The sequence below is a fragment of the Amphiura filiformis genome, chromosome 3 (assembly GCF_039555335.1).
Source record: "Amphiura filiformis chromosome 3, Afil_fr2py, whole genome shotgun sequence".
NCBI classification, from domain to species: Eukaryota; Metazoa; Echinodermata; class Ophiuroidea; order Amphilepidida; family Amphiuridae; genus Amphiura; species Amphiura filiformis.
In genome coordinates this window covers 14,906,859-14,933,978 of record NC_092630.1, presented here as the reverse complement: position 1 = coordinate 14,933,978, position 27,120 = coordinate 14,906,859, and the positions used below count along the sequence as shown (strand labels likewise).

The window sequence follows — 27,120 nt, the reverse complement described above, 5'->3', positions numbered from 1 at the left end:
TTCTAGTGTATGTGTTTCTCCATTAGGCATTTGACTAAATTTGGCTGTGACAGATGCACCCATGCTTGAGTCTTTGTCACCAACTATGGAACAGATGAATACCTGCAATATTAAACAAAATAGCGATTACATCATTTAACACCTCCTTAAAGGAGGATTTCGTGATCCTAGCATCCTCTTTTTATGAAATTTTTCAGTACATATCCACGAAAAAAGCCTATTCCCAAAATTTCAGTTGATTCCGATTTTGCGTTTGCGAGTTATGCATGATTATGTGTATTACACTGCTCCATAGACCGTAATTTCGTTCTGGTGCACCAGAACGAAATTCAAATTCCACGATATCTTTGCAAAACGAATTAATCTGCAAGAAATATTTTGTACATAAACATTATGTAGCCAGAGGTTTCCAGTGATATAAAAATCTCAACTTTTTTTTGAGAAAAGTGGGGGATGAGGCTGTGGATCACGAAATGCCCCTTTAAAACATGAACTGTGAGATGATTGAACACACTTAAAGCCATATTATAACATTTGCTGAGGAGGACGCCCTCACTGAATTTTTCAAATTCTTTTTTTCACACGATTATATTGTACTTTATTAAACCAATATAGGCCTACCTTGCAAAAATCAAGACTCTAGGTGGTGTAGTTTTGTCAAAATCCGAGATTTTGAATAAAACGCCGGAATCAGCGTTTTATTATTACGATGGAATTATTACTCGAACGCATACACGATGTTCATAACACACAGTACGTACACGGCGTGCCGGACGGTGATACACAACAAAGGGTCGTACCATAACATGACCGAAGGAGTGGTACGTATTGGCGACATGTGCGCTGGTAGTAAATTCCAATTTTCTTTGCTTTGCCGTAGTTGTTCGGCTCAAAAATAAAAGGGATATAGCTAACATTTTATGGCAAAGAAATGCTAATCTATTTTGTTTGAAAATGTTATAATATGGCTTTAAAGGGTGTTCTTAAGCCTGAAATTATGGAAAATTTTGCACCTCATACAATGTAACTGCTAAATTTTTGGTCTAAAGTATGTATAAGTACACATGTTTAGAATGGCAAAGACTTGATGAATTCATCTTTGAGGACAAATTTGGGCAAAAATGCTCATTCTTGTAGCAAATCCACAGCTTCCATTTGGGCGAAAATCAGGCATTGAGCATTGAGCATTTTTCGGCCATTTTTGATGTAAATTTCTCAAAGTTGGGTAAAATTAGATAACAAGTAAATAATATATTTATCTAGTTTTCATAATTCCAGGGTTATGACCACCCCTAAGGGAAGAATTTTGTTGCACATGGAATGAAAAACTTACATTGATCCTCCTAATGCACCAAGATTCATTTGACTTTTTCAAAAAGTTTATCAAGAATCACTGTGGGTTTGTGTTGATAGCCATGAAGCGTATGCGCTGTTCTCAGAATCACAGCTAGTATAATACGCTCACATGTAAAGGCAGCACACAGCACAATCAGAATTAATGCTCTCTCATATGTGATGCGATCAAGCAAAATCAGTCGGAACTCGGAAATATTAAATTTTCAGTTTCTTATAGAATAGTAAAAAGCATTTACAAACCTGCATTTGCAAAAAGTCCCATTGAAACGTTTTAAAAATAAATGTTTTCATGATCTTTATAGAAATCAACATTCCAATGTTATTCAAACGTTTTTCCCAAGCCCATATAGTGTTTCAAAAACATTTTTGTGTTTGCTGGGAATGCTATCTACAGAAGACAGTACCAAATGCTATCTTCAGAAGACATCAAATGCTAGCAATGCTATATTCATGATACAGTACCAAATGCTAGCGATACGATCTTTAGAAGACAGCACCAAATGCTAGCAATTCTATCTTCAGAAGACAGCACCGAATGGTAGCAATGCCATCTTCAGAAGACAGCACCCGATGCTAGCAATGCTAACTTCAGAAGACAGCACCAAATGCTCTATCTTCAGAAGGCACCACAAATGCTAGCAATGCTATCTTCAGATGACAGCATCAAATATTAGCAATGTTATCTTTAGAAGGCATCAAATGATAGCAATGCTATTTTCAGAAGACAGCACCAAATGCAAGCAATGCTATCTTCTGAAGACAGCACCAAATGATAGCAGCGTCATCTTCAGAAGACAACACCAAATAATAGCAGTGTTATCATAAGGGGACAGCACCAAATGCGACCAATGATATCTTCAGAAGACAGCACCAACTGCTAGCAATGCTATCTTCAGAAAACAGCACCAAATGCTAGCAATGCTATCTTCAGAAGGCCCCACAAATGCTAGCAATGCTATCTTCAGATGACAGCATGAAATGTTAGCAATGTTATCTTTAGAAGGCATCAAATGCTACCTTCAGAAGACAGCACCAAATGCAAGCAATGCTATCTTCAGAAGACAGCACCAAATGCTAGCAATGCTAACTTCAGAAGACAGCACCAAATGCAAGCAATCCTATCTTCAGAAGACTGCACAAAATGCAAGCAATCCTATCTTCAGAAGACAGCACCAAATGCAAGCAATGATATCTTCAGAAGACAGCACCAAATGCAAGCAATGCTATCTTCAGAAGACAGCACCAAATGCTAGCAATGCTATCTTCAGAAGACAGCACCAAATGCAAGCAATGCTATCTTCAGAAGACAACACCAAAAGCAAGCAATCCTATCTTCAGAAGACAGCACCAAATGCTAGCAATGCTAACTTCAGAAGACAGCACCAAATGCAAGCAATCCTATCTTCAGAAGACAACACCCTATCTTCAGAAGACAGCACAAAATGCTAGCAATGCTATCTTCAGAAAACAGCACCAAATGCAAGCAATGCTATCTTCAGAAGACAGCACCAAATGCAAGCAATGCTATCTTCAGAAGACAGCACCAAATGCAAGCAATCAGAAGACAGCACCAAATGCAAGCAATGATATCTTCAGAAGACAGCACCAAATGCAAGCAATGCTATCTTCAGAAGACAGCACCAAATGCTAGCAATGCTATCTTCAGAAGACAGCACCAAATGCAAGCAATGCTATCTTCAGAAGACAGCACCAAATGCTAGCAATGCTAACTTCAGAAGACAGCACCAAATGCAAGCAATCCTATCTTCAGAAGACTGCACAAAATGCAAGCAATCCTATCTTCAGAAGACAGCACCAAATGCAAGCAATGATATCTTCAGAAGACAGCACCAAATGCAAGCAATGCTATCTTCAGAAGACAGCACCAAATGCTAGCAATGCTACCTTCAGAAGACAGCACCAAATGCAAGCAATGCTATCTTCAGAAGACAGCACCAAATGCTAGCAATGCTAACTTCAGAAGACAGCACCAAATGCAAGCAATCCTATCTTCAGAAGACTGCACAAAATGCAAGCAATGCTATCTTCAGAAGACAGCACCAAATGCAAGCAATGATATCTTCAGAAGACAGCACCAAATGCAAGCAATGCTATCTTCAGAAGACAGCACCAAATGCTAGCAATGCTATCTTCAGAAGACAGCACCAAATGCAAGCAATGCTATCTTCAGAAGACAACACCAAAAGCAAGCAATCCTATCTTCAGAAGACAGCACAAAATGCTAGCAATGCTATCTTCAGAAGACAGCACCAAATAAGACCAGTGTTTTCATCAGGATGATGGGAATAACAGCACCAAATGTAAGAAATGCTATCTTCAGAAGACAGCACCAAATGCTAGCAATGCTATCTTCAGAAGACAGGACCAAATGCAAGCAATCCTATCTTCAGAAGACAGCACAAAATGCTAGCAATGCTATCTTCAGAAGACAGCCCCAAATAAGAGCAGTGTTTTTATCAGGATATGATGGGAATAACAGCACCAAATGTAAGAAATGCTATCTTCAGAAGACAGCACCAAATGATAGCAATGCTATCTTCAGAATACAACACCTAATAATAGCAGTGTTTTCATCAGGATATGATGGGAACGACAGCACCAAATGCAAGCAATGCTATCTTCAGAAGACAGCTCCAAATGCAAGCAATGCTAACTTCAGAAGACAGCACCAAATGCTGGCAATGCTATCTTCAGAATACAACACCAAATAATAGCAGTATTTTCATCAGAATATGATGGGAACGACAGCACCAAATGCAATGCTATCTTCAGAAGACAGCACCAAATGCTAGCAATGCTATATTCAGAAAACATTACCAACTGCAAGCAATGCTATCTTCAGAAGACATTACCAACTGCAACAATGCTATCTTCAGAAGACAGCACCAAAAGATGTCATTGCTATCATCAAAAGACAGCACCAAATGATGGCAATGTTATCTTCATAAGACAGCACCAACTGCTAGCAATTTTATTTTTAAAAGACAGAATCAAATCCTAACAATACTGCTATCTCCAAAACCTAGCAATGCTATCTTCAAAAGACAGCACCAACTGTTAGCAGTTCTATCTTCAGAAGACAGCAAAAAATAGCAATGCTATCTTCAGGAAACAGCCTGAAATGGTAGCAATACTATCTGCAGAAGACAGCACCAAAAATAGCAATGCGATCTTCAGGAAACAGCCTGTAATGGTAGCAATACTATCTGCAGAAGACAGCATAAAAAGATAACAATGCTATATGCTGAAAACAGCATCAAATGATAGTACGATCATCAGAAGAAAAAAGCATCAAATGGTAATGTTATCTTCAGAAGACAGCATCCTATTTTGAATAAGACATCAAAAATGCTCACAAAATTTGTTCAATAAGAAAACAGACAAAAGTGTTTCACATACAGAGCTTACATGTATACAATACTGGTTTTAGATTCAGCCTCAAACTGACTTTTCGCTAGGTTAATTTTCCTCAAAGGGTATTTTTATGAAGAAGGCACTTGATTCTTAATCTTAGTGACCTCTACAAGCCAATCATTTAGTAACATTGTGTTACTAGTATTAAAGTTACAGTTCTGTATGTGAAAGATTTTGTCTAAAAGAAAATAAAATTAGCTGATGTGACTAACAAAAGTCTGGGTTCAAAAATAGCCTCCCAATCAGGTCTCACAGTCTTCGGTAGATAGATATCGTTTGCTACCATGGCTACCTACACTACAGCAATTGAATCTACCAGTAAATGCAATCATCGGCATATGGAAAAAAATACTCGCATCTGACACAGATTTTTAATATAAAATACCTTTATTTTTCATAGGTTTTCATCCCAATACAAGTAAGCAATTTTAAAAATAAGTATGGAAATGATCAATTGGATTTCCAAATAAGTTACTAGTAGTCTATACTATTAAAGAACACCAAATATCATCAAACATGAACCCTGTGTCCAACTATCATTTTTTAAAGTATGTCTCAAAAAAAATTGTGCAAGTGGAAAGCACCATCTTTGGCAATTAGAAAATACTGTTGTGACATGATGCTTACATCAACGTCAAGGGAGCAGTCCTAGCTTTCAAATACCGTTTGTTTCATTCATTTTGGTTTCGGCAATACAGAGATCTGCTTCACTGAACACAAATGTTTGAAAAACCTTTTGTGCCACCTTTTAGAAAATTGAATAGAATGATAAAGCAGTAAAAACACCTTTGTATTGTTTTGTAATCGATGCATTCTTTTGATTTCACAAAGAGACTCTTGATAAACTTGATGATATCATTGATCCGGGTCATTGATTTGCATGTACAACCCTCTTCCCTAATAAAAATGGCACAACTGTGATTTTAAAACTAAACATATCTCGAGATTAATACAAGCAAATTGAACAGAACAAACTGCATTTGAGATTGCGCCCTCGATATTGATGTAAGCTTCATGTCACAACAGTATTTTCTAACTGCCAAAGAGGGTGCTTTTCACTTGCACAATTTTTTTGAGACAGGCTGTATATTAGATCCTTATAACAACAATGCAACTGAATGGGGCTTCACATCTTCACAGCACCTATGTCTTCCTGTTTTTTGTTTTTGTTGTTTTCACTTTCAGGCTATTCCAACAATTTTCAAATATTTTAAAGCCATACATCTTATAACATGAAATCGGTGAATTTTTTTCCAACCTAGTATATTTGTAATGTTAACCAACTTACACCTAAATGGAATCAGTAGAGAGCAATTACTGACATGATGTCATATTCAGGCCTCGAAGTCTCTGATAATAGAACTACATGTTAAATGGACAAAATAGCCAATGGTGTTTCTTTCAATTTACCTCATTAATTTTACCTTAAAATGGACATAAACGTTTCATGACAGTTATTACTAATATTATTTCAGCACTTTGAACATAGAATATAACAAAATTAAAATTTCATGTATCACCATACAAACATTTAACACTTTTCTGAGGATCACTGTTAGTGCCTTTAACCTTGGTCATTAGTCAATTCCAAAACACATCATTTGTGTACATCCATATCAAAAGGATGCACTTGTCGGCTGCTACATGTGTCTCATTTCACATAATAACTAGGAATAAATACCAGACTCATCTCCGAAGTGGAGGTCACTTCATATTATCCCAAGTCACATGGTTTAGGAATACAGATAATATTTCTTATACAATTTGACTTGGGATGATTTGAAGTGACCTACACTTGATATGAGTCTGGTATTTATTCCTAGCTATTATGTGAAATGAGACGCATGTAGCAGCCGACAAGTGCATTGTTTTGATATGGATGTACACATTTGCAAGTTTTGGTTATTTGAACTTATTTCCACATTTTAAGGCACATTTTCTAATTATATGGTCCATGTTTAGATGATATGCATTTTGATGAAAAACTAAACAACAAACAAGTACCAGTAAACTTTAAATATAAGCAATGAAACACATGCTTTTAAAAGTCATAGTTATAAATAATAATATTTCTCTGATGTTCAGAACATCATGGAACATGCTATAGGTTTTGTACATGTGCACGGTATATATATTGTGATGACTAAGATATCTAGTTTTTACCCCGGAGGGGGTACTCAAATGTAAATGGGGTATGGGTATGTGCGGCGGTCAAGGGTCCCTTTTTCAGGCTCCCCGGCAGTTCCTGAAGACCCACATTTAGATCATGCTCCAGTTCTTTGAGCCTCAAACTCTGGCAATTGTAGCTCTTTAGCCAAAATTTGGAAAATTTTGGAATTTTTTAAACTCCAAAGCCTATAATTTGACCCAATTTTAGTTCACAAGACCCACCAAAAATGTTGAAATTTCAGTTCATCAAGCCCCTATTTTTCCCAAAATCAGTTCTCAGTTCCCAAAGTTTGGCGCTCTGCGCCACACACCCCTACCAAAATTTCAGTTGAGTGCCCCCCCCCCCCCGGTTTTTACAGACTCTATTTCTATTTGACATTGCAATTTAGAGAATTGGGCTATTCCAGTTGAAATCCATACACCCCCTATGGAAGACATGACCTTAATCTTCCACCCAGGGAGTGTGAATTTCAAATGGGTTTACCTACATGTATGTAACTGGGCGACCCTATTTGCCATTTCTAATCCCTGTGTGTAACTATTTGCCAGTTGCAACTCGACTTGTTTTTCCCGACCGACTGACGAAAATGAAATCCTGATGATTATTATAACTTGGGTAATAGAAAAAGTCCAGGTTATGATCATACAAAGTCTGACGTGGTAAAATTGGTTGCCACTGAAATTGTACATCCATTGAAAATTATATTCAACAAGTCAGTCACAGAAGGAATAGTTTGACATGCCTTTAAAATAGCAAAGGTCATGCCTATATAAGACTCTCCACAATCATTTGGCAATTATTGACCAGTATCTATGTTGCCTTGTTTCTCCAAAATTCGTAAAAGATTTGTTCATGAAAGATATATAAAGATATAGACATTCTATGTATATTGCTGTATTAGACTTTATTAAAGATACAAATAAGGCTATTGATGAAAATATTTCTACTGCACGTATCTTCATGGACCTTTCAAAGGCTTTTGATACTGTTAATTATGATATTTTATTACAAAAGTTGTACCATTGTACTGGTTTGAAAAGTCTTTGTCAAACCATAAACAAAATGTATCTTTTCATTTTACAAAGTCATCTTATACCAGTGTTAAATGTGCCAATTTGGGCAAAAAAAGTTTTTTAGTAAAGTGCTTTAAGGGGTACTACACCTGTGGTAAATTTGTGACTATTTTTTTATTTTTTTCAAAAATAATACCACACTGGTAACAATCGTTATGTATATTATTGGGGCAAGGGATCCAATTAATACACTGAAATTTCAGTAACTCAAGACAAGCGGTTCAGTATATATGATAGGAAATGAGGTACATCCTAGTGGTACCTTATTTCTTATCATAAATAACGAACTGCTTGTCTTGGGTCCCTGAAATTCCAGTGTAGTAATTGGATTCCTTGCCCCTATAATACACATAACTTTTGTTACCAGTGTGTTATTAGTTTTGAGAAAAATGCAAAATAGACAAATTTATCGAGGTGTAAATACCCCTTAAGTGAATAAATTGGTAGGCGGGAGATGAAGATCCCGTTTTCCACAGGAGTGTATGGATCTCAATTGGAATAGCCCATTTCATCAAATGCTTTTTAAAACCTTGTTTACAAACATTTTTTTTTTAAACACAAAGAAACTTTGAGCAAAAACTCCTTTTGGTTTTTAAAACCAAACAAAATTAGTAATATACTTATTCACAAACAATTTTTTTAAACACAAGGACATTTTCAGCAAACTCGCCTTGATCAAACCAAAAGCAACTGGCTTTACCTGCATAATGCCATTATTATATGCCTCACACATACCACATACAAAGTTCAGTAAGTAAACCACCAGGTTATACAACATCTTATCCTTCTTTCTCAGATAAAACAATCCAGTTAACACATCTCCTTCAATGAAGAAATAAAAATACATGGAGATTAACTAGGAGTATAACCTCCTCGGACACAAAATGTCAAGTACGAAAATGATTATACCCACATAATACTTATAGAAGTAGACTTCTATTTCAGAAAGAAATCTCAGACCCATCCTTCTGAATGACAGACATCCTTTTGAAGGTCCCTGTCACAACTTTTCAACGTGTTCTACAAACAATTAATCAATATTAAAACAGTTTCTCTTTTTTTTTTCAATCACCTACATGTACCAATCAATTTTTAAAATCAGGTCTATTAAATAAACAACAAACTCATCATTTGACATAATAAATTAAGACAATACAATAAGCCAAACAATTAAGGTACCAGTTGTGTTCACCCCTGGACAAATGTGCCAATATTAAAACAAGCAGCCTATGCCTGTACTTTTTAGCTCTTATTTAAGACATTATTTGTTGAAATTGGTTGAGAAGAAACAGTAGTCCAAAACCTGATGAAGATACGAAATAAAAAGTTGCACATTTGTGTTCTAATCAATGAAAGCACGACGCTAGTTTTTCGTGCTAATCAATGAAAGCACAGCGCTAGTTATCTTGTTCACGAACGCTTTGTGTACAAATCAATAGGGCATGCAATGTGGCAAACTGCAACTTTTAAATTTGCATCTTCCTTGGTTTTCCTTGGATCGTTGTGTCTTTATTTCTTAAACAATGTCAACGAATGAGGTCTTAAATTCGAGCTAAAAGATGCAGCTATTGGCTGTTGGATCCAATTATTACATATCTGCCTTTGTTAAAGGATATACAGGGAGTGAACGTAACTGGTACCTTAATTTTTTGGCTTACTGTATATTGCCACAGCAGATAAACATCAAAAGCCATTTACAATAGCATTTAAACGAAAATTAATTTAATTTTTAACCAGCTTTAGTGCTAATCAATATTTTAAAATCAGACCAATTAAATAAATCAAAAAACTCATTGTTTCTATATGTGTACATCCATATCAAAACGGTGCACTTGTCGGCTGCTACATGTGTCTCATTTCACATAATAGCTAGGAATAAATACCAGACTCATATCAAGTGTAGGTCACTTCAAATCATCCCCAAGTCAAATTGTATAAGAAATATTATCTGTATTCCTAAACCACGTGTCTTGGGATAATTTGAAGTGACCTCCACTTCGGAGATGAGTCTGGTATTTATTCCTAGTTATTATGTGAAATGAGACACATGTAGCAGCCGACAAGTGCATCCTTTTGATATGGATGTACACATATATGAAAAGCTATATATTGCCACTTTAATACAGATTATACAACGAAAGTCAGAGTATATACATGAAAAATTTCAACATCAAAATTAGTGCATGGCATGCAATAATAATCTAGCATTTTTATTCATTTTCTATACTACTAGATATATCACTGGCGTTATAAGGCTAAAAATTAAGTTTGTTTCCTGTGGTTGGTCTGAAAACCAAAAATTGAAATGGGTTTAATTTTTTGAGTCAGTATTTATGGTAACATTGTGCCTCAAATAAAAACCAATTTTTATTTAATTGCAAATTGATTTGATTGATTTCATATTGCTTGTAAAAGAAAATGTACCATAAAAAATCTTTTGAAAAATGTTGCCATTGCTTTTTTGCCCACCACCCTTCTTTTTTTGTTGTTGTTGTAATTTGCAAATTTAAACAAAAAATGTGGTAAAATTGCTCCAAATATAAATTGCACAAAGCCTATACTACGGGAAACAAACTTTTTTAGCCTAACAGTACATTTAATTAATTTCATGCCTCAATGGCGATCATATCATCAGATAAAATTTTATCTGATGATTTTATCATCAGTCAGCAATTTCCTCTGATGATCGCCGTTGAGGTGTGAAACTCGATAAGATCATCCTATTATAACATAATTATGCTGTTTTATTTTATTACACGCTCTACTATCTAATATTATCGAGCACTATTCTCAGCTGTTTTGATTAACTATATATTATATATATGATATCATCTTGAAGTTAAAACTGGTAAAATTCAAAGCTTATCTTGAAGGTAATGTGTAAAGATAATTATTTTGAATCTATTTCATCAGAAATCTCCTGAAATCTTCTTCCATCACCAAATCATGAATTGATACTTAACTATAATAACAAATATGATTACTTATCATACTTACTTAGGAAAGTTCATTTTTAAAACCAATATACAAAAGATTGTACAGTAAATTTTATTACAAACCCACAATCTATACCTTCATCAGCTTCCTTTATTTTTAGGAGTTAACATATTCTCAATAAAATGTTACATTGAATTCTAGAAGAGTGATGCGAAAAAAAGATCCAAGTGATTAAGTGCGCTACACACAGGCATAGACCATAAGCTTCAGCACACTTTTATACAGAAATTTGTTGACACACCATAAAACCATAAAGCAACAAACAGGGACTTGCAGTTAAGAAGTGCTCCCTATCTGTGCCACAATAAACCATCACAGCCAGGTTTAGCTCCACAAGTTACAATACAGGTAACTGAGGCAAGCAGTTAGTTCCTCCTACAGACGAGAGAGATACAGACCGTGTACAACCAGTCAAAGTCCATGTGCATTGTATGATTTGAGTTCTCGCATATTCATGATTGTTCGATCGTGCCGTGTCTAACAATCACGCCAGCGTTGCGTGCCTTCGCGTATACGAGATACAGCATTGTGTGCTTTCGCAATTACACGATAGACCGTGAAAATACGCGGTAATTGCGTAGCAGTCTCGCCTGTCACATTTCATGGAACAATAGCCCTCATTATATAGGGTGATGCTGAGACTTTGACTGATTGCACACGGTCTGTATCTCTCTCGTCTGTGGTTCCTCTTCACACAGGAATTTCAAGTTAACCTCAATTCGTCGGCAGAGTGCTACACTATCGTAAGTGCAGTTTGGACAGTTTTACAGGAGGAGCATATTTGTGTTTTGCGTAGCCGTTTGTTTCCAATTAGCCATAAAATGACATGGGAATGTAAAGCAATTTCATTTTAATAATATAAACTATGTAAATGGTGTTAAAGTTAATAAATCGATGAATTATTTACTGATTTAGATGTCGTAAGTGGCACATACGATAGGGTTGCACTCAAATAGAAATGAGTGTAGAGTGCAACACTATCGTATGTGCCACATTCGATAGTGTTGCACTCAAATAAAAATAAGTGTATAGTGCAACACTATCGTATGTGCCACATACGATAGTGTAGCATTCATTGCTAAATTGGGATATGCATAATATCGGCTTAAATGTCCAATATTTTCATAATTCGTCAAAATCTCATTTTGGCCAAAAATGTCACTTACGATAGTGTAGCACTCTGCCGACGAATTATTTCCCGAGAACAAAAGTGAACTGCACCAGGGTTAAACTCACATCTTCACACACCGATTTCCTCATAGCTGAACGCCTATATGGCTTTAGCCATGCCAGAACTTTAGACAATGTTGAAATGCTATACACCATTTAAAGCTGTGGCTAGCTTCTTGAGAATATGCACAAACTGTCTACTTTAATAAACTGTTACTAAATGTACAGTTTTGGTATCAACCCACTTTTACATGTATATCCTTCTGGTTCCAGTTACGCTCCAAACACTTTCTTGGCAAATGCATACATAATATTGTGGAATTCCTGGGGTTGATCCAAGTAGCATGGATGTCCAGCATCTTCTAGTGTATGTGTTTCTCCATTAGGCATTTGACTAAATTTGGCTGTGGCAGCTGCACCCAGGCTTGGGTCTTTGTCACCAACTATGGAACAGGTGAATACCTGCAATATTAAACAAAATAGCGATTACTTCATTTAAATGAACCTCAAATCATGGTTGATTTAATGCTCTGCGTGCTGGCCATTGCCTTCCGCATAAAAAGTCAAAGTTTTGAGATATTTTCTCAAAATATCAAGAGCTATCTCAAGAGCCACTGAACCAATACTAGGCTTGCTTGTACTCATTTCAATGCGTTTTTCATGCTGATTCCAAATAAGATCATGAAAATTTACAGTTCTGAAATTCGACTCGACACCCGCGTGGAGAGGGTTATACAAACATTGCAAATGAACATTTTCTAATACAAAAAAGTTTTATCAAAAATATTACATGTACAATTCATTCTAAACTTGTAGAAAACTTGTCCTTATTAGTTCCTGGTCCATATCCTACCTTGTTATTTTTGTACTCGTCATCATTGAACTTCCCAACACCTACAGGTGCCACAGGAATATAACCTTTAAAAGCTTCAGGATGCTGGAATAACAGCGGCAAGGCAAAACCTCCACTCATTGATGGACTCACTATGATGGGTTTGTCTATATCCAAGCCTAGCACCTTGAGTAAGTCTAGCATGAACTGAACACTGTCGCTTGTTTTGCCCTTTGCGGATTGGCCATAATCTGTCAAAGTGAAAAATTCAGATAAAAATATATAAGGACAGAGTTGTATTCCGTCATTTCATTTGACCTAAGTTTAAGTCCAAGTCGTTTTCCTGTACAGCTTTTTAACGTTGATAATAAGTTTGTTTATTTCTAAAATCACATGCATTTTGTGGTTGCACTTCATCAATATTATTCACTTGATTTTAGTATCAAATTGATAATTAAAATCTAGTCAACTGGACTAACTATTTTTGACTGGCGAAAAATAGTAAGTCCATTACTAGATTTTAACTATCAATTTGATATTTTATATACCAAGATGACTGAGAATATACACAAATACACTTGATTTTAGAACAACTCCCCACTCAATCACTAAATTACAATGTACAGTGGAAACTCATTATAACGAAGTTGTCAGGGACAGAGAAATTAGTTCTTTATATCCAAATTTCGTTATATCAGGGTTGTAAAAACAATAAATACATGTAACAAAAGAATTTTGTATCTTGGTTCTGGAAAAATACTTCTTTATAACAGGGTTTTTCTTGTATCAGATTTCGTTATAATGAGGTTTTACATAAAACGGGGTAACTTTGGTAGCAGGGGGTAACTTTGGCAGCTCACTACTTTCAAATTCAACTCTATACCAATCTTTCAGGCATTGATTTTCTTTGAAAAGAAAGATATGTGAATGAAAAAAGAAAACACTTCTGATATTATAAAGAGTTGAAATTGTAAAGTGTCCTCAAAGCTACCCCTGCAAATGATTAACTCCAATACTGGGCTATTGTTCCAGCTGAAATCTATACACCCCTGGATGGTTATATTTTCCATAGGACATATACAGATTTAGGGCTGTACAGATTTCAATGGTAATTGCCCAAACCAACCTACCTGGTAAATCTATGGCTATGGCTTTGTATCCATGATGAGCTGTAACATTTAATGTTCCCAATTTACACCAATTTTCTGATGTAAATGCCTGTCCATGTAAAAAGAGAATAGTTCCCCCAGATGTTTTCTTCTTTGAATCCACCGCCTCTCTTTTGAAGATCTTGGTACCACCAACCTCCACAGTAACTTCTGTTGATGTTATGCCTGCATTGCTTTTAGCAGCTGATTTAAGCTCCTCCCAGTTCATATTGCCTGATCTTGAATTTGTGTCCGATAGTTTTTTCAACAGAGATTCTTTCCGGTTATTATCCAATGAATTTTTCTGCAGAGCAGCTTGGTTGTCGGACTCTTTGGAGGGATAGTGAAGATAAATGACGATTATCCCAATGATACCCACGAAACCGAGTAAAGCTGCTTTGTTGTTGACCTGTATTGCCATCGGGTAAGCTACTAATATCCAAGGTTATGTGAAACTGATGACCTGCAAAATAAACAAAGATACAGTCTATCAACAGTGTACAGTTTATATACATTGTTCTGCCTGAAGTTCGGTAGTGGCGTAGGTGCGCATTTCGCTTTTTGCATTTTGTTGGCGTTCTTGCAGCGCAATCATGAAAAGCATTGATTACTACCGAACTTGAGGTGTACCAAAGAATATCAAGCATTTGATTCAGACCTAGAATCAGTACAGGACGAGTTATTATTTATAATCTGTACCCAAATTTAGTTGCTTTTTTCCTTGGATCTTGCAACGCCCTGAATATACATTAACCTGCACTCATGATGGAATGTTAAAATATTCATTCCAACATGATGGAATGTTGTTTTATCCTTCTCAGAAACTTTTGAATTGATGGTGTTACTCTCAACTTGAGATGAGACATACTATAGAGACTGTTTTTTCATGGCAGAAGAGCAAAGCCAATAGCTTCCTATAGGGGAAGTTATCTCACAGATGGATGTAAACTTCCAGGTCAAACACCACTTGGATAAAAATGTGTGACATTTTTATACAGGCAGGTAATATTTCCTGTGTTACCTGCGTAGTCCTAAAATCCATAACATGACTCGCATGATGGTGATATCCTTAGACTCGCATTCATACTTCATGCACGGTTGCACTGTTAAAAAGCAAGCAAGAAACTGGCCTACTTTTCAGTATTAAATTCCTTCAGCAAAGTTTACGAACAAGTCGGCAAATAATAGAATTCATGTTCACTAAAGGATAAAATTGTTACCTCTTGTTTGTTCTCATGAAATACAGGAATATACCTATGACTGGTGCCGTATTCCATTCAGCCATGGAGTACAGCATCCAGACAGTAGATATTTTCACCTTATTCCATTCACAAACAGGGGGTAACCAATAGAATTCTTGCATTCTGTCGTGAATATAGAGATGACTGATGAAGATACAAATACGCTATTTATAACATTAACATCTCTTTTAAAAGAGACTGATTTATTACAGAATAGATATATTAACAGAAAAAATAACAGGAGTACTAATAATAATTACAGTTAAAATATGTGACACGATCTGGACCACGGAGGCCAAAGGCAGCGAATTTGAAATTGAGAAAATGGCAGAAATATGGATTAAAAAAACAATAAAATACATAAGAAAATAGACATCACACAACTTCATAACTTTAGAACCAAAGTATGCTAGACCATTGGTGTTTTCAATATATGATACCCTAACATTAACAGCTGATAATGCAAACCTTAATTTTAAAAAATGCCTCCTTTGGCCTCCATGGACCAGATCGTGTCACATATGGGATATACAAGATTTTTAGTTCAATTATATGCCACATCCACATACATTCATTCACCTTTAATACAATTGAATACCTGAGTGGAAGAAGGGCCCAACTCCCAATTTTTTACAAAAATGAGTTAGACCCAGCATTTTATTGCCAGCAGACTGTTCTTCCTTACAATCTATGTGTGAAAGATGAGCCAAAATCCACTAAATATAGTCTTCCATGTACACTTAACCATGGATTTCATGGAAGAAAGGCCGAACTCCGTGGAGTTGGGCCCTTCTTCCACAAATATAGGGTTAAAGAGGAATTTTGTTCATCCATGAAATCTGCTTTTCACCACTATAAACTTTCTTGCTAACATATTACATGAGTGCTACTTAATTAATGGTGATTACCTAATTCCTGTAGCTATTTAACACTGAACTAACACTTTCAGTATATTAGTGGAAGAAGGGCCCAACTCCAGCTTGTATTAAGACCTGTACCGTTGCCATGGAAACATCACATATAATTTCGAATGTATGCAATATTGTATGTTCATGTATTAAAGGTCCCCTGAAGATAAAAACATTCTGTCTATAAAACTTTTCCAAATATTAAGTTTTTTCTTAATATCTCAAAAACAGTTTTGATGGAGTTGGGCCCTTCTTCCACTCAGGTATTCAATTTTGCTTTTTTTTTTTTTGCCTTGTATTGAGATGTTTTGTGATTTCTATTAATTCAGCAACACTCCCTGGTGATTCTACAGCAGAAATTTCAATTGAATGAACACAGCCAGATGACATAGTGTGACAACTTTTTGCGTACACTGCATGATGTATTTCAGCGTGTGGGGGTGAGCCTTGCGCAACGCTGAAGTGAATCCAACCATGCCAACTGACTCGTGATTGGTTATTATTGAATCCAAGGTTGTGCGTTTGCGATATAACGATCATGGTTGGATCGAATACAGCTGTTGAAACCTGTGTTCAGTCAACTGAAATTCCTAATGTATTCATGCAGGCCTAGTGATGCAGATTTCAAATAAAGTCACCCATTGAGGCATTCCCTTTTGAAATTCACACTCTTCATGTGGAAGATTAAGGTCATGTCTTCCATATAGGGGGAGTATGATTTTCAACTGGAATATCTCAATCTGTGAAGCAAAATCTGTACAACTACAATGTACACATATTATACAAAATAAATGCAAGCAAACCTGTGTATGACCAAATTGTGAACCCCCACAAGGTTTCATCACAAAAATTTCTTACTGCACAGCACCAATTTGTATCAATCAAGGGGACACTCTAGTCCCAAACCATGGTTGTTTGATGGCATGTAAAACTGAGTCATTTTTAAATTGAACAATGATGGCGCCATTTGTCTAAAATCTTGTTTGCATCTTTACAAGGGATAGACACTTGTAAAATAGTATTAGAACATCAGCAAACAGGCCAACAAATGACAAGGGAATTTTCAAAAAACTTTTTATCATGAAATGTAACTCATATTATTTGGCTAATTTAAATTTAAACTATATGTAAATAGCACCCTCAATTTGCACACGAATGTACAGTTTATAGAATTTAAAAAAGCAGAAAAAGATGAATAATTTGATATAGAAAGGAAAATCTATGATAAAAATGGCTACAAAATATATACAGTTTATTAGTGTGATCTCTAGCTTTTGGTATTTATTCAGGTCTAAAATTGAACAGTACAATAATGTTTTGTTAGAAAAATTAATAAATGATTACATCAAACAACCATGAAAAATTGACATCATTACATGTATGTCAATATGCAGCAAGTCTCAGATGGTACGACACCAGCTGCAGTATGATGAGGATAACATTTCAGATTGGGTTATTTTCATGTTTAATGCAATAGACATGACATATGGTGATCAAATCATCCCATATATATATTTCTTGATTAAGTGCAGTTACATTAAATATTTTGCATAGAAAATCACTGATGATAGCTTTATACATGCAAGATATAAAGGTAATTTTTTTTTACTTCTGTGGTCCGAGCTGTGCACCAAGCGCACATGCAGAAGAGATAAACAATTACGCTGCTTACATGGCTGATCAACGCACTTAACAAGTCGGTTGACCCATTGGTTGTCGGCGCGGCGCATATAGTAGGCGACCTTGTCAATTCTATGCGATCACAATTCACCAGCACCTACCTGAACCACGGAAGTAATAAAAAAAGTTAACTTTAAGTACACAAAAGTCACTAATTCAAAACTTCATATGTCCAGGAGTGCATCATATTTCTAGTTTATGTTTGAAATACATTGTTAGCAAATTCAAACATGATTTGATGGAATCCCTGGGGTTGATCCAAGTAGCACGGATGTCCAGCATCTTTTAGTGTATGCGTTTCTCCATTAGGCATTTGACCAAATTTGGTTGTGGCAGGTGCACCCATGCTTGAGTCCTTGTCACCAACTATGGAACATGTGAATACCTGTAATATTGAATAAAAAGAACAATATTTGTGATCATTTCAAATGTTATACAGAAACCTACTTAAGCTTCAATCAGGTCGGTGTTGGGAAAATTTCACTGGTTCATGTCCAAAATGTATTTTTATGATCAATTTTATAATGGCATAGGACCAAACCTAGAAATCAGTACATCAGTGCAGGGCTCAAAATAGACGAGGGCTAAGGGCGATTTGCCACCAAACCCCCAAAATAGCCCTTGAAAATTAAATCACAGGGGTGATTTTTAATAGAAATTAACCCCTGAAAGGAAACTATTATATATTGAGACCTGAATTGCATGCATATTTATATTTTAATTGGAATTTCTATCTTTCATTGTAATATAAACATGCTTATATGACAGCCAAAGAACTTAAGGCACAGCTTTACCTGGTTTGTTTTGTATTGTTCATCTGTAAAGTTGTCAATTCCTACAGGCGCCACAGGAACGTAGCCTTTAAAAGCTTCAGGATGCTGGAATAACAGTGGCAAGGCATACCCTCCACTCATAGATGGACTCACTATGATGGGTTTAGTAATATTCATATCCACAGCTTTCAGCAGTTCAAGCATGAATGTAGCTTGGTCAAGTGTGCTTGGTGGTTTATCCGACTTGCCATATCCTATATGAAACAGTAAGTATAAATGAAATGATACAAATATTAAAAACTGCACAGAATTTCAAAGGTGATGGATATCATTTTATACCAACAATGTGTGTAAAGTATAGTAAATGCTTGCAATAGTATGAGATAACTCAGACTATATGTGTACATCCTTATCAAGAGGATGCATATGTCGGCTGCTACATGTGTCTCTTTTCACATTATAGCTAGCAATAAATATAGACTCATCCCAAGTGAAGGTTACTTCAATTATCCCCAAGTCACATGATTTTGGAATGTTCTTTGTATTCCTAAACCATGTGACTTTAGGATGATTTGAAGTGATCTCCACTTGAGATGATTCTGGCATTTATTCCTAGCTATTAAATGTAAAATGAGACACGTGTAGCAGCCGACAAGTGCATCCTCTTGATATGGATGTACGCGTATTTCATGAGCTATTCAAGCTGGTTCAATATATCTTAATCATTAGTACTTTGTACAAAACAAAACAAAAACACAATGTTAAGTTCAAACAAAACATGTCATATCTATAATTCTGACAAATCTATAACCTGTGTCAGTGATTGGTTAGACCAAAACATCAAATTTAGATTTGTTTTTTGAAGCATACAAGTTAATTTGGGGATGAAGAAAGTCTTGCAAATTGCAGACAAAAAGCTACCCAAGTGTTACCCAAGTCATAAAATGGTTTATTTGAGCATTTTCAGAACCACATTATATGGGGCTAATCTTTAGAAGCCCTGCATCATTTTATCGATTGGCTCCAAACAAAGGATTTGAACCGTGTCCTTCACCGTAGTTATGGCGGAGTGCAGTCCATTCAATCAAATGTTGTCATCAACCTATTTGATCGTAGTGCAGGGTTATGTGTGTGAGAGCGAACTGTCACGGTAGATTGCAATCATGCTTTTGTTGAATGCATTTGAGTAGTCCGCCATATTTACGGAATGATACGTCACATGCAAGGTCTCTATAGAGATGCACCCTCACTTTTCTCATGCAGTCCAAAGTTTGGCTCCAAACTCAACTGAAGCTCTGACTGAAGTTAGTACTACAAGAAGAAAATAGACAATACATACCTGGTAAATCAATGGCTACAGCTCTGTATCCTTTACTGGCTGTTACATTTAACGTTCCCAACTCTAACCAAGTTTGAGATGAGAACTTCATTCCATGTAGGAAGAGAAACTGTCCACTGGGTGTAGCATTCTTGCCAATGTCTACCATTTCCCTTTTATATATCTTCATGCCAGATACTTCCACAAACTGCTCTTGTAATTTGATGCTATTATTGGCAGCAGCGGCTGCTTTCTGATCCTCCCAGCTCATTGTTCCTATTCTTGGTTTCCTACCTAAAAAATGTATTTTCTTCAAAAAGGAGTAATCCACTGAACTTTCAATCACAATTGCTTTAATTTAAAATGTTATTCAACTCTCTGGTGAATTTTCGGTGACCACATAAGCCAACCTATATATATTCCCACTGCTTTGTTGTTTACTCCAGTTAGGTTGCAAAGATTTGTTTTATATTTTTATCAAAACTGCAACATGACCATTGACCTGGAAAGCAAACACATTTGTTGATAACTAACTGTTGAGGTTGATCAACCTCAACAGTTAGTGATAATTATATATAAAGAAGTTTTTCCTTCATTATTGACAGCAATTTTATCATTTATAATTTGTTTGTTTATTTATTTAACAGTATTATTTTCAGGTAGACTAACTTTGCAATTAAGAGTGCTCAATCTGACTGATCGCGGCTTTGCCAATTTATTTATTTATTTACTTATTTATTTATCAGGGTGTGAGAGGTCACAGACCAAAAAAGAGGAAAATTACTAAAAAACGTTGAAAACAGCATAAAATCAGGGAAAAAACACCAAATATGGGCTGAAAATAAAAGAAAATGTGTCAATTTTGCCAACCAAAAACCAGGAAATCAGCTGAAAAGAGGAATTACTATACCTCATAAATATTTATTAGGTAATCCAGACATCTTATTGGTTAATAACGCCAGCGTCCGAGTACGGTATTTTGACTACTTCCCGCGCCTGTGCAATTACGGCGCAGCGCTGGAAGTAGTAAAACTTCCGCACCCTACTACCACGGTGTCTTGACCCCGTCGTCGCCGTTCCTTCTGGCGTAGCATTATGCTACACAACGGTGATTCTGCAGACGCATTTATCGTGAAAATGGCATCTGCTGCAGTTATTTTGCCGAGATTACCGATGGATAATAACACGCAAATATGACATTTTATGAAACAAAATGCTATTTATGGAATGTTAAAAAGAAAATTAGAATAATATAGGTCAAAATGTAAATTGATTGAACAGAAATCCTCCAATAAAATCAGGTAAGCAAAATATTAAGCTTATTTACCATGCTGGCCGGCACGTTGACTGGTGTGTGTGTTGACTTTTGTTTGCGATTTTACCGTGATAGTGAAAATATTTATGAGGTATAGTAAAACAAATACAACATGTTTTATTTCAGGAAAGTAGTCAAAACTACTGGTCCCTCGGTGTTGGATGATTTGACTACTTCCCTCCGCTGACGCTGCGTCGGAAGTAGTCAAATCATCCAACACCTCGGGACCAGTAGTTTTGACTACTTCCCCTCAAAACATGTTGTATTTGTATACTCTCACACCCCTGATAGCATAATGAGAGTTAATCTTAAAAAAATAGCACTCTGAGCTGCAAAACGTACATGTAGCATGCACTTGTCCATACTTTAGGCAAAAAAAAACAATTGTCTGCTTGCCGTCAAGTGGGATATTTGGGGAGGGCGGTAGGTCAGAAAAATATACATTTTTTAAAAATGGCACTACATATAGGTAAAGGCAATGGGCATTGGTCATGTGGAAGGATAAATCAATACTTCAGAGTTTCAGACCGTCAACTCAATAGGTTATTCCAGAAAATAGATGCACGCCCCTAGAGGAGTTCTGATTTCTGGACTTTTTGTCCAGACGTGATTGTTGGAAATCCAGACAAGTTTTAAAGTGTCCAAAGGCGAACAAATCCAGCGGAAAAATAGTTCAAAATCAGAAATCATCAATTTGAAAGCTTATTTTGGAAATTTCCTTGATTTTTCATCCATTTAAATTGCATTTCCAAGCTTTTTCTATGCATTGGCAACTGGAATTCCATTCGTTTTCAGAAAGAAAACTTGGAAATCCACATGTTTCTTTTATTGAAAAGTTACATGTACTCCTATATTAAAATTATAAACTGAAATCTAAAAAACAGGGCAGACCCTGATTTTGGACAATCGGTGGAGGGCAAGCAAACAATTTTTTTGGCCTTTTATGGTAGACGCCCCAAATGATACATTTTTTTTAAAGCACCATAAGGCATAGACTATACATACATGTATACATGTACATATGTAAACAGGTGTTATGCAAAATGTATTTGACATTTAAAATGTCATTATTAAATCATATCTACAGAGTGCAGGACATATAATTTGCTATGCTGGGACAATATTAAATTTCTCAGCAAATTTGTATGTACATGTATACACTATGCAGGGTTTTTTATTTACAGGTTTTTGTCGGTGAAAACCAAACCCTGGCTAGCGGTGGCCTTCAGCAGATCTTTCTTGATGATACTGTATGCAGAAATTACATTACAGATCAAAACTTTATATCAAGTCTTATTACGGGTTCATATATATTTTCATAACTAATGTTTAATTGTAAGTGCAAGAGGGATTTTTTTTAAATCAACCATGAATGATCCTGGCAATTATACCTCTAGGTCAAGTAACACTCCAAAAGTGAAAATATGTGCGTCCGACGGATAACCTACAGTGAATTTCTGGTCATCCGCCAGCAAATGGGCTTCAGGATGACCACTTAATTACCTCCCCCCACAATATTTTGCCGGGGATGGGCCATACAATCATCCCCCCAATGTTGATGCAGGCCTGTATGTCGGTTTCTGACCAAGTTAACCTCATATTTGGCCATTTTAGCCCCAAAAGCACGAATTTATTCCACTTTTGCTCCATATTTCGACATATTAGTCACATTTTTCGTGCGCATTTGTACCATATAACTTATTCTGTCAGCAAAAGGTAGGTGCTGGATTCACTATTTTTTCCAACCCCGTCCCTCAATGTCAAAAAGAAATCTATGCCACTGGTTGAGTCAATCTCCCAAAACATCTAAACACCAAAGACGTTGCAGAACATTATAATATATTAGACCTGATTATTACGCACACAAAGTTTGTTCAACTTGTAGTATAGAAAGGTCAAATTAAGCGAAATTAAATCTCTGTACCACATCCCCATCGCTATTGCCATAATCAGTGTTGGAATTTAGGAAAAATAAATGGTTGTCCCACAAACAACCAGATTACAATTTCTGGTTGTCCGTCTAAGTTTTTGGTTGTCCGTAGGCCTACAAATGTGACTTTTGGCTAGATTTATGGTTGTCCGGCGGACAACCGAATCAGTATTTTTGGTTGTCCGGCGACTTTTCTAGTTGTCCCGGGCAACCGGACAACCAAAATTTCGAACGCTGGCCATAATGCCAAGTGTTTTTTTTTCAATCTGAAGTTTGGCTACACATGACTAAAATAAGCGACCGGAAATCAGGGTTCATAAAAACGTCAACAGATTTCAAAACATAATGGCGAGGGGTCTGAGTTTTGACTATACAAGTTTACGTGGTGAACTACCGGCTACCGTATATTATGCCGGGCTTCCACTATACTCAGTTTCAGAGAAGAACGGCAGTCCCTTTCAGATTTGTTCGAAAGGTTCTAACTACAGTATGAACAACCTATAGCTTGTGATACTAAGTCGCGTACCGCTACCGGTACTTTGCTTTATGCACATGTACACAGTTGCCATACACGCATACAGGGCACATTGTCATACAATATCATGTATGTAGGAATAAAAAAATATGAGGATATTGTTCTTGACATAATATTAGCAACACATTGGCTATATATTCCTTCATTAATTCATCAATGATTGTACTAATTTATACTAAAAACATCATTTTGTGTAAATTTTTCTGGAGTGATCATCGATTCGTCGGACATCAACCCAGTGCCGCCGAGAGCCATTAGGGGGCCCGGGGTAAAATGAACGTCAGGGACCCCCTTTTTAACAGGCCCCCTGCGGTCTCTTTTCTAATTTTTTTTCTTTGTTTTTATAGGCCCATTAAGGTATCATGCTTTCTTTATTATTTCTACGGTCCCCCAAGGACCCAGGGGTGCGCACCCCCGTAACACTAACACCCCTTGTCGGTGGCACTGCATCAATCACACAACCACCATTGTAATACTGATCAACAAATGTAGAGCTGGGCTCACAACCTCACATACATGTTTAAGAAAATACGACAACGGAATGGTACGGTACATCAGTTTGCAATGACAATTAAGTCAACGTTTGCCAATTGGGAAATCGATTGATTTGCCCAGCCCTGGATTTTCCCAAATATTTACTGAGCGGCGCCTGAGTCTTAGCCAGAAATCAGAAACCACCCGTCCAATCTATACCAAAATTTGACCCTCAAATATATAAAACAACTTGTCTATACCCATGGATGGGTCACTAGGTTCAAGTATGATATTTGGCCTTTACATGTCACTTTGAATTAGTCCCAAGTTCATATGCCCTTAAAAATAAAATCATCTATTTTAGAGCTACATTCTGTACATGTATCACATCTATTATAAGGGGGTACTACACCCCTCGATAAATGTGTGTCTATTTTTGCATTTTTCTCAAAAACCAATAACACGCTGGTAACAAAGGTTATGTATATTATAGGGGCAAGGAATCCAATTACACTGGAATTTCAGTGACCCAAGACAAGCGGTTTGTTATTTATGATAAGAAATAAGGTATCGCTAGGATGTACCTCATTTCCTATGAACCGCTTGTCTTGTGTCACTGAAATTTCAGTGTAGTAATTGGATTCCTTGCCCCAATAATATACAAAACTTTTGTAACCAGTGTGTTAAATTATTATTTTTTGAGAAAAATGCAAAAATAGTCACAAATTTACCACAGGGGTGTAGTACCCCCTTAAATCTACTCGTCTAAAATTAGATTAGCCCGTCTTAAAGATGGGCAGACGTATGGCTGGTTAAGACCTTGAGGAGCGCTGTTTACGATCTGCCTTTAAATATTTGGATAGCGTGCAATACGATCAGATAATTTATGTTCGTGAAATTCAGAAATATTTTCAGTACGGTACAAACGTTTTCTAATTAAGTGGTTAGTCGTCAAAACAACTTTGATCAAGCAAAATCGCAGAATATATGTACTCATTTTATGGTCAGAATTTGTACTTCAGCACCTGTTTCCGGTTAAAAGTAAGCAAACCAAGATACATAACTCATTTAGCTTAGCTACATTGTAACCAAATTTGACAATCTAAAATATTGAAAACTGATGATGAGACACTGAAAGTGTTATACTAACTAGCAATTTCTATCTAATCTATGCACACTGTAACTATTGTGTCATCGTGGATGACGTGGTGGATAGTAGATCTAGATTTCTCGATCAATTTCAGATTGACGCTAGCGCCCTGTTATTGAGCGATATACGTGGAACTTTGTTTGCGCCGACCAACAGTTTGTCGCGTAAAATTGGCCAATCAGATTACCGCATCTGTTGTTCCGACTGTCAGACGATTGAATCAGCCAATCAGAACCCCACTTCCTTTAAAGTGCAGCCAGTCAAATATGAGGAAAAACGCACTGCGTGTGTGCATGGGTAGGAACACCTTGAACATAAAATTGAAGACAGGTAGTGGACCGGCATCCACTACTCAAAATATTGGACCTGCCTGTCGTCTATCACACGGTAGAGGATAGGCAAAATAAAAACTGGATTCCGATTTCCGTGTTTACACTGTGCATGCTCTCAAAATGTAAACAAGTAAAGAGTCGTTCTTCTCTGACTAGACTGTGCATGTGATGTGTCACTTTTTTGTGTGGCTTTTTTGTTTAAAAAAACATTTGTTGAAGAAAATTAAGCCTTAGGCTTGTTATAGACTGCGGAACTCAGTCCTCAATGATAGTCAGTCATTTATCTTTTGGTCGTTATATGACTATCATTTGAGGTGCAGTTTCAGACAATAGCTTGGGATTATTGGGGCAGAGGTTATCTATTGAATCCTTTCATGACCACTGAAGCATAGTCAAGTCTGCCAAGGACACTCGGCACGAATTGAAAGACCATGTCACTTTCAACAAAAGAATGCATGCATGTGAAAGGTCATACGACACCAATTTGGTGTTTGTTTAGTCCTGCCAGCAAGACTTCGGTCTTTATCATAAACATAATGACATCTACGACGAGTTACAGTTACTGGAACTAGGTGTTTGTTATGACACCAATTTGGTGTTTGTTATGCACCTCGAAATAAATATGTACCTTAAAGTCTGTGTCTGGGCTTTTGTTTAATAGGCTAGTCATGCTAGTTAAGTTAGTTTAAGTCTTAAGGCAGTGCCGTGCTATTACGCTGACTTTCGATTCGGCGAGGAGGATTTATTTCGACCTCCTGGTTTGTTTACAAACAGAGAGGTAGACAAAAACCGCTCCGCTTGTCCAAACACTCAAGTATCAGAAGGATGGTCCACAATAGCGTGATTCACGTAACCTGAATAGGGATTAAAAGCTGTCACGTAGAACCATGTGCTTCTATTGTCCAATTTGCCATCAAGATTTCATATGGAAACAGTTCAGACCCAGTACACGATCATGTCAGAAATTAATATTTTGTTCTGGGTCTGATTATTCGGACTAGTCTTAACTTAAAGGTAAGCTTAACTTAAAATTTAAATACTCCACTTACGAAGTTACGTGGACAGTGCAAAATTAAACTACCAGACAGTAGCACAATGTCCCGTTGATAGCTGAGCCAGAAAAACAGTCAATAACAGAAGATAATTAAGCTTTTAAAAATAATCTTCATTCAACTCTACCAAGTGGTTCCACGCAGTCAGCAATCTCTTCCTGCATACTTTGTTGACATCGAGTGTGCCCTCTCGTGGCGGGAAATGTGTCGGCTGCTTCACATGTTTGGTGA

General features: G+C 36.5%; 1 protein-coding gene across 2 annotated transcripts; it reads right to left on the bottom strand.

Moving 5' to 3' along the window:
• Nucleotides 1-9,643: 9,643 nt before the first annotated feature.
• LOC140148097 (putative protein-lysine deacylase ABHD14B) lies at nucleotides 9,644-27,108 on the bottom strand. Of its 2 annotated transcripts, none has more exons than XM_072169952.1 (4): nucleotides 26,887-27,086; nucleotides 14,164-14,644; nucleotides 13,055-13,284; nucleotides 9,644-12,663 (listed from the first exon to the last, which is right to left on the bottom strand). In XM_072169952.1, exons 2-4 carry the CDS (start codon nucleotides 14,600-14,602, stop codon nucleotides 12,475-12,477), a joined length of 858 nt encoding a protein of 285 aa, XP_072026053.1. In that variant the 5' UTR covers nucleotides 14,603-14,644; nucleotides 26,887-27,086; the 3' UTR covers nucleotides 9,644-12,474. The 2 variants fall into 2 exon arrangements, with proteins under 2 accessions (XP_072026053.1, XP_072026055.1); XM_072169954.1 differs by lacking the exons at nucleotides 9,644-12,663; nucleotides 13,055-13,284; nucleotides 14,164-14,644 and adding exons at nucleotides 16,863-18,395; nucleotides 18,805-19,037; nucleotides 20,123-20,391 and having other exon boundaries at nucleotides 26,887-27,108.
• Nucleotides 27,109-27,120: the final 12 nt, after the last annotated feature.